Source organism: Nicotiana tomentosiformis, chromosome 8 (assembly GCF_000390325.3).
Source record: "Nicotiana tomentosiformis chromosome 8, ASM39032v3, whole genome shotgun sequence".
NCBI lineage: Eukaryota > Viridiplantae > Streptophyta > Magnoliopsida > Solanales > Solanaceae > Nicotiana > Nicotiana tomentosiformis.
In genome coordinates, this window is record NC_090819.1 from 9,507,441 (window position 1) to 9,516,510 (window position 9,070).

General features: G+C 38.4%; 1 protein-coding gene across 2 annotated transcripts in view; it reads left to right on the plus strand.

Annotated features, from left to right (window-relative positions):
* The window catches only part of LOC104092012 (protein FORGETTER 1), a 53,379-nt gene extending 45,621 nt beyond the window's left edge, over nucleotides 1–7,758 (plus strand). Inside the window, exons 24-32 of one of the 2 annotated variants that reach the window (XM_009597489.4) lie at nucleotides 768–879; nucleotides 954–1,077; nucleotides 1,145–1,222; nucleotides 1,304–1,422; nucleotides 3,086–3,139; nucleotides 3,254–3,356; nucleotides 4,390–4,518; nucleotides 6,456–6,567; nucleotides 7,390–7,758. In XM_009597489.4, the coding sequence (XP_009595784.1) occupies nucleotides 768–879; nucleotides 954–1,077; nucleotides 1,145–1,222; nucleotides 1,304–1,422; nucleotides 3,086–3,139; nucleotides 3,254–3,356; nucleotides 4,390–4,518; nucleotides 6,456–6,567; nucleotides 7,390–7,421 (863 nt within the window). In that variant the 3' untranslated portion in view covers nucleotides 7,422–7,758. The remainder of the gene's footprint in view (nucleotides 1–767; nucleotides 880–953; nucleotides 1,078–1,144; nucleotides 1,223–1,303; nucleotides 1,423–3,085; nucleotides 3,140–3,253; nucleotides 3,357–4,389; nucleotides 4,519–6,455; nucleotides 6,568–7,389) is intronic. The other variant, XM_009597488.4, reaches the window with a different exon arrangement.
* Nucleotides 7,759–9,070: the final 1,312 nt, after the last annotated feature.

Here is a 9,070-nt window from a genome sequence, read left to right on the forward strand (position 1 = left end):
GTTCTTTTGGCCCTCAATAGGATAATAAGGTAAGGTCTAGCCCCCCTTACTTTTACTTTCCTCTTTGAGGTTTTTCAATATTAATAAAAGCCCACACATGCTTCCTGCATAGGTGGTATTAGATTTAAGGATTAAAACGGGAACACTTATTAATAAAGAAATGGACAATGGGCATAATTCAACCCCGAAAGTTAGCTCATGAGGTGAGGATTGCTCAAGCCATATAAGGAGACCAAGTCCCCCATCCCCATCCCGCACACTCAGGCCTGCCAACTGAAGCATGGACAATATAATATGTGCGTCCAACATCGGTGAAACAAAGAATTGGGATGGGTACGGCTCCGATACCATGATAAAGAATGGACATTGAGCCTAACTCAACCACAAAAGCTAGCTCACGAGGTGAGGATTGCCCATGCCATATTAGGAGACCAAGTCCCCATCCCCATCAGATGTGGGAGACTCTCAACACTTATAAGCTGCTTTCTATAATTTGGAGGGCTTTTATTAGAAACTCTTAAGAATTTTTATATTTCTGTGCGCGCACATGGTTGTGCATACATTCATGCATCTTTGTGGCCGGTGGTGTTTGTTCATGTTTCATTTACATGCTAGCAAGAATTATTGTCCGTCGCTGAAGGTAGTTAAGTTTGCCGCCTTAAAAGAAATAGTCAAACTTGTTTGGGTTTGGTGACTAGCATTTCAGTGTTCACCCTCTCATCCCAAACTTACACTTTTTCCACTCTTTGGTTTTGCTGATCTTTAAGGTAATGGAAAGGACTCTGGAAAGCTTTCTGGCCGTATAGTTGATTCGGACATGCATGATGTTGGGCGTTTCCTTAACAGGCTCTTGGGATTGCCACCTGAAATCCAAAATAGGTCTATTATCTATCAATTTAAATATGTATGCTTGCTATCCATGTCTGTAACCAAAAAGTTTGTTTTGAATTCAGGCTTTTTGAGTTATTTGTCAGCATTCTTGATCTTTTAGTTCAGAATGCACGCCTTGAAGGACATTTAGACTCTGGAATTGTTGATATGAAAGCTACCACTGTTGAACTACAAGGGACGCCAAAGGTTATGCTGTTCCTGTTTTGTCTTTGCATTCTTATATAAAACATGTTGTGACATCAACCTATGGCAGACTGTTCATATTGACAACTTGTCCGGGGCTTCAACCATATTGTTTACTTTTACATTGGATCGTGGACTCATTTGGGAGGTATACATATTACCATTATAAACTTGAGTTAGATGGCTACCTTCCAAGTTTGCTTTGTAACCTTTTATTTTCCACCTGTAGTCAGCGTATGCATTGCTTGAAGAGAAGCAAAAGGATGAGTCTAGTTCAACTAATAGTGGATTCTATGAATCCAAACGAGAATGGTTGGGAAGACGGCATTTTCTATTAGCATTTGAAGGGTATGGAAATTCTTGTCGGTAATTTTGTTATTTCTGTATATTGGTATTTTGGTTTGCAAGTGCAGTCAACCTTATTCAACTTGGTATGAGGGACCAGATTGTATTTCTTTTGCATGCACAAAGGATTATGCCTACGTCAATCAGTCAACTACATTTCAATCCCAATCCCAACTCAGCTGGGCTCTATGAATGATTTGTACCTTTTCCGCTCTTCTACCCAAGTCCATTTCCCCGTGCATAGCGGGAGCTTAATGCACATGGCTGCCCTTTAAGGCAATTTAAGGATTTTCTATATCTCACACTTACCTTACATGGATAACTAGTTTAATCCCAAATAGTTGGTAGAACTTATATAGATCCATTTGTTTTAAATTTAGCTAAGTATGCATTTATTAGGAGAAACTAAAGGTTTTCTGTGACAACTTCTCTCCATGTGATTTTAGGTTTATCTCATCTAATTATAAGACCTTACATAATCATATTCAACTTAGGTCGTAACTAGACCATCTCATGCTATCTTTTCTCATTTTAGCGTCTATTTATGCTGCTTGCATCTGTTGTCGTATGTGATCATTGTAATCTTGTTCAATCTTAAATGACTTTGCATCTATTTTAACATTTTCATTTCAATGGAATTCATCTATTTTAACATTACTGGCCTCACAATGGTCCTATATAACTTGTTAGGCATCTTCCAATCTCGTGAGGCCCCTCCATTTCAGAATTTTATCTAATTTCTATGTATTATTTGATGGAGTATTTTAGGAGAAAACGTATACAAGTATACAAAAGAATAGCGGACCTAGAGAAAATATGGTTCTCTAGAATGACATCCAATTATCTAACCTAATAGACCTTGGGTGGTGGGTATTCAAAAAATTCACCAGAAACAAAAGATAACTTTTTTAACTCTACAGATTCATATGCTTACTCAGTGGCTAGACATCTTTGGGCTCAGTTTGCTTGTATATTTGGGCTTAATTGGGTCATGCTAAAGTGGATCTTCTGACACACAGGGAATGCCTTCTTTCTTTCATGAGATATTGTTACTGTGTGTTAAGAAGCTCTTTGTGAGAGAAATTTCTAGGAGTGAATTCTGTTCCACCAGTGGAGGTACAGACAAGATGTTGTACCACAAAACAAGGGGACTATAAATCAAATTTCTTTATTCTCGATAACTGTGATAGATGTTTATGTTTATTGGCATTCTGGTGTAAACAAGAGGATGTATATGTATACATTTTGTCTTACTTCTACTTCTCCTAAAACCCTTACTCTCTAGAGGGGTTCTCTTCAGTTTCAACTTTTAGTTGGTTCCTTGCTGGTTTCATCAATTAACACAAAATTATCTACGAACAATGTGCACCATTTATACCTCATGAAACTTTGAAGTAAAAATGTGCCATTCTCAGGCTTTCATCTAGCAATTTGAAGATTTTGTATGAATTGGAAAGAGGCATAGCGTGATGTTCCCCTAGCTTCCGTCCTTTCACAACTAATGCAGGCTCATGCATTGTCCAAGTCTTTTTCCTGTAGTTGGATTTTTTCGTTTAAAATGTTCAATTTTGATCTGTTTTAAGAATGCAATGCTAATGTTTTTCATGAAAGTGCCTTTGGTCCAAATGCCCGTGATTTTGATCTTTCTGTTTCGTGGTTATTTCAGTTCTGCTTCAGGAATGTACAAGGTATTTCGTCCAACTGTTGGAGAGGCCCTTAGGTTAGGCTTTAGGTTAACTTCTTCCTTTTAGGAATTGACTGTTTCATGCTCTGCACCCTAACCCATCTTCCTCTTCCTTGTGCTGTGCTTTACTTAACACTTCTCAATGTCTAGGGAGATGCCCCTCGCAGAATTGAAAGACAAGTACCGGAAACTATCTTCCTTAGAAAAGGCCCGTCATGGATGGGAAGATGAATATGACGTTTCATTGAAACAGGTAAAATTCTTTATGATCATATCTTGCAGGATACCCTGATGAAAAGCGTTGGGAAGCTTCCTTGATCTTTTTATGTGACAGGACGTATAGTCTTATCATAATCATAGGATCAGCATTCCAGTGTTTTTCTGCATCCTGATCTTGTTTATGAATTGGTTATCTAAAAGGCAATAGCAAATAAAATTCCCATTGAAATTCGATTTTCACTGGTGTGATATGGGAGAGTTCATCTGATAGAAGAAAAGACCTGGGAAAATGGAGCAGTTTAAATTGATTCCGTCGAAAACTATTAATTACAATCCTCGTTTCAGACATAATCTCTTCTCAAATAGGAACCAGCGCGGATTTTCAGCGGAATTCAGTATTTCATGGGGCTCAGATGAGGAGAAGGCTAAAATCTTTTGATGAATATTGTGACAGAACTCAAAGGCGGACTGTAGCTTGAACTATGAATATTGTGACAGAACTCAAAGGTGGACTGTAGCTTGAACTATGATGATTAAAAGAGGAAAAATACAATGATGTACACTGCTGAATAAAAGATTAACCTTGATAAGTGACCTTGTATTTGTGCTTTCAGAGAGTACTAGGTACAGGATGTGGATAGATCTGGAACAATCTTTAGGTTTTAGTGTATGCATTCGTTGTATATAGCTGGCATGCCTTGATTTGAACAGGCTGCATCCCTCCTTTTATTGCGTTTCTAGTACACTTTATTTGCCCGTAAATAGAAAATAACATGAAATTGAAGCAATTTGATGAAGCAAACTTGTACTTTTAACACAAGAATGTTGATTCCAGCTAGGCTTCATGGGGAAAAAACAAGAGGATCCCCCTTAAATGTTTCTATTAGGCCTTGAATGTTGTAAGGAATGTAGAGAGAGGGGGCTCACCTTATTGCCATAAAAATCTCAACTAACTTTGTTTTGTTTTATTGGATTATGAAAATACCCTTGTAGTATTCGTGGATTCGTTGTTGCTGAGTATTTCAAGCATCATTTCTTTCAGAACTCATTCTGGGTTTCACCTGCAGTGTATGCATGGCCCAAAATGTAAGCTAGGCAGTTTCTGCACAGTCGGTAGAAGATTACAAGAAGTTAATGTGTTAGGTGGGCTTATACTTCCTGTGTGGGGAACTGTTGAGAAGGCGCTCTCTAAGCAAGTAAGATCTTCTTCTTTCATATGTTTTTCAGTATCATTTTCCTACAGTATATTCTCTGATATATCTTGGATGTGTCACACATGCGATACATGAGCTGAGAAATATGTAAGTGCTAATTCTGATTAGGAATACGCTTAAAAAAAAAGAATATCTCGTGATAAGTGAATCAAGAGATGGAGAAAGTCTGAAGATAAAGAAAGTATATATAAAATACTGAGAGCTGATTATCTTGCTAATGAAAAAACTGTTTACAATGTAAGTTGGCTTTAGAAGGACATCAAATGGAAATGGCTCTTATCAAGTAATATTTGACCCATAACTGTAAGGGTCTTGCCAAACAGAATGTTATGTGAGCATTGCCTGAAACGTCAAACAGAACCAGCACACGGTGCTTGTGTCAGCTTGCTATATTACCGGCTATAACACTTCCATTGAAAATGTTCATTTCAATCTGCAAAAATCCCAAGGATAAGCGACGATTAGAATTATATAATGAACCCAATACCTGCCACACAGAGAGCACAATCTTTGATAACTGCCTCACATCTTCTGTCCATTTCCTTTAAGATCTTGTTTCACAGTTAATGCCTTTTATCTCTTCCTTATTCACCAGTGGTTTACCCATGTTTCCTATGTAGCATTCTTTGGGGGATGGGGGGTTAATAATCATATAATTTGCACAAAATAATTACTGTCCATATAATTCATAGAAAGCTTGCACTTTCAGCTACAGCCTACAAGGAGCTCAAAAAGTTGAAAGATTTTCTAGACGAGTTAAAACAATGGTGTCTGCTCAGGAAAGAAAAAACGTGTGCAAACATCTTGTCTTAAGGCTACTAGAATTTGTTGCATGTCGTTGAAACATATTCTCTTCTCTCGTTCAATAATGTCCAACCAAAGCAAATCAACAACTTCCGTAGTTTCTTTGGTACTGGATTTCCTTGCCATATTTTGGAACATCTGGTCACACTGATAGGCACAGTCAAGTGGAGTTCTTAGAGGTTAAGAAAAGTATTCCGCAATTTAGTAGCCATAGTACAGTGAAGAAACAGGTGTGTTATAGTCTCTTCCTTTTTACCACTCATGGGGCATCTGTTAGCACAAGTGTACGCCCGCTTTATCAACCCTGTCCAATGTCACTAATGCTTCCTGGGCTGCTATTCAACCAAATAGGATTCCACTGAAAAACTGTCCTTTTTTGTCAACTGATCATGTTGAGTCTGGATTTCCACCCAACCTCTCATGCCTATTCAATAACCAAGTTTATTTCCCCCAGTCATTACCTCAGTCTTACGATTATGCAGTTCTTATGTTGTGCAATTGTGGATTTTTGATCTACAGCCACATTGAACGAATCTTGGAGGTCTAAACTCAGAGGTGTTTGTCCATCAAACCAGCAAAGTGTTTCTATCTATCCCACACCAACATGACAATGCCTGCGTCCCTACTCTTTCACAGATTTTTGGCTGATTCATTATATATGGTTTTAACGTCTGTTCTGAAGGTTCTGGGCTCTGACTGTTTGCTGTTTTCCCTCTGCATGTACATTTATATGTGAGGGAGATAGGTGGTCATGGCTGGTTTTTTCCGTTTTTCATTATGTAATACTAGTACAAGTGAAGTTACCAATGAATTAGATAGCACATCATGCCATTCTTTGGCTGAAATCATTTGCCTGTAAATTGAGTTAATTTATGAAGATTCAAGTACAGTATTCCAACTGCCAGATATCACTACCATAGTTGACACTTGCCACACAAAAAAGGGATACTGTAGGTTTAAAGTGAGCAGGCTCAATCTGAGATTTCACGAGGCACCAGAAATTTTGCTTACGATCATTTGTGCTTTATTTCTTGCGTCGAGAGAGAATTTTCTTCTAAAAGGGTTGTTGCACCATCCTCACTCGTTTACTGGTTCCCAATTGTTGTTGGATACAGGCTCGCCAAAGCCATCGGAGAATCCGCATTGTACGGATTGTGACAACTACTGACAATCAGCGAATTGTAGGGTTGCTTATCCCAAATGCAGCAGTAGAATCAGTGCTTCAAGGTTATAATACTGTTGATTCTCTCCTTTCACAATTGTATCTTAGTGCATTGCAACCAACTTTGGGGGTTTGATTCCTCTTGTTATGTGTCCCATATTGGTAGGGATGGTTGTTTGTCTTTTGGTTTTGGGCTATCCTCACCTCATTAGCTAGCTTTTGAGGTTGGGTTAGGCCCAAGGTCCATTTGTTAACATGGTATTAGAGCCAAGCCAGGGCCATCCCTGTATTTTGTTTCCCAATGTTGGGCTCCCATGTTATATTATCTACTCAAATCGGCAAGCGTGGGCGTGCAGGTGGGTTGTTGGGTGGGGGGGGGGGGTTGCTAAGTGTTCCATATTGGTTGAGGGATGAGTTGTTTGTCTCCTTATATGGTTTTGGGTAATTCTCATCTCATGAGCTTATTTTGGGGTTGAGTTAGGCCCAAGGTCCATTTCTTAACACCTTTAGACAAGCCCTCATGTCAATTATCATTTAATAAGAAAAGTATCATAAGTCTGTCATTTTATCTTAGTGCATTGCAAATCAAATTAATGTCTCGTTGGGACCATCTTTTGTACATGTTTGTCTCTAGGGTAGAAAATTTAAGAGAGTTCTATATGAACACAGAAATGAAGTGGGTCTCAAAATGGTTGCTAGATTTCCCAGGTGCCACATCTTGTGATTTAGTTTGTAAATTCAGAATGCCATAGCATGAGACATCTTTTCAGTTGGTGTGATTCATTCAGTGAAATCCATTATTCTTCACTTGTTTGGTTTACTCGATGATTTGTTAATGACATGCCTTTTATTGGTTAAATATGATTGTGTTGAAATTTTGATAGCAGATTTGGCATGGGTCCAAGATGTTGACGAATGAGAGAAGCGCAATTAAGTTTTTTTGTGCCAAGTATAGATTATTGCAAAAGTTGGTGGAATGGCCTAAGCAAGATGGAGTTGTCATTATACGCTTTCAGAATGAAGCGCATTGTATGGTGGTAGAAAAGCAGTCTTTGTTACAAGGTCCAGGGAATGAGATTGGGGCACCCTCGCATCGCTGTCATAATTCTTTTGCATCATTTTTTCGGAATATCCATTCCTTGTAAATTAATTCATCTAAATCATAGGGCAATTTTGGGGTTGCTGGAAATTCTGCCACAGTTTTGTATCTAACCGTCAAAATATACAGTATTAGAATTCAATACAGTTTCCTGTCAGTTCATCTGTGTCAGCCAAAAGACCAGCTAAATGATGCAATTTGAGTAATGACTTGTTGGCAACTAAAAGCAGGCCATGTTTATCTGTCCAAAGAGCTTTCAACATCCAGCAGAAACTCTTTGTTAATGCTTTCCCAATTATTATTTCAATCAGATGTGCTGCTATAATTAATTGGTTTGTAAATTGAATCTCTGATGGATACACTTCACACCAACACAAACTCCCTAGCTCATAAAGGGTGCCCGTTATTTGTCTGCTAACTTGATTATGAGACTTCACATATTTGAGCTCTACTTATTGGAAACACATTGCCTTTGCTTGTAGCCTTTAGCCACAAGTCTTGCCTTGTGTCTTTTCATCTCCATTAACATTCTTCTTTGCCTTATGTATCCATTTAAGTCCAATTGCTCGATGACCATTGGGAAGTGTTGTTAACTCTCAAGTGTTGTTCTTCTCTATTGACTCGATCTCCTCCTGCATGGCTTGTTTTCATCTTTTGACCGTAACAACTTCATCAAAGTTCATTGGTTCACTATCAGCAAAGAGACAATATAAAAAATCAAAATTAGTAACTTCTTATGTGTCCTCATAGAGCTCTTGAATGCTCCTCGTCCTTTGCGGTTGTTCGTTTGAACTTTCTTGAGAAGGAGATGCAACATTGGTTGGAGAAGGAGGTGGAGTAGTATCTTGCATAGGTTCTACGGTCTCTGGTTCTTCTTCATTACCAAAGTATGGAAGAAAATTATATGAAGTTTCTTCCTGAGCTTCCCAATTTTATGCCAATTCTTCATCAAATTCAACATCGCGACTTACCACCACTTTGCCGCTGCTTGGGTTGTATAACTTGTAGCATTTTGAACTCGTATCATAGCCAACAAACACATGCTTCACACTTCGATCGTCAAGTTTTGCTCTCCTTTGGTGTGGCACATGAGCATAGGCTATGCTCTCAAAGATTCTCAAGTGTTCAACACTTGGCTTTCTTTCACTCCATGCTTTCTTGAGGGGTTTGATCTCTAACATTTCTTGTTGGAGACCTGTTGTTCAAATAAACTGCACAAGAAACAGCTTCGGCCCAAAATTCCTTAGGCATACTTTTAGCTTTCAACATACATCTAGCCATATGAAGTATCATTTGATTCTTTCTCTCTGTAACTCCATTTTGTTGGGATGAATAAGGTACCGTTAGAGGGCGACGAATTCCATGAGACTGAGAAAAGTCATTAAATTCTTTTGAAGTGAATTTGCCTCCTCTATCGGACTTTAATGCTTTTATTTCATAGCCACTTTCTTTCTCCACAAGTACTGTGA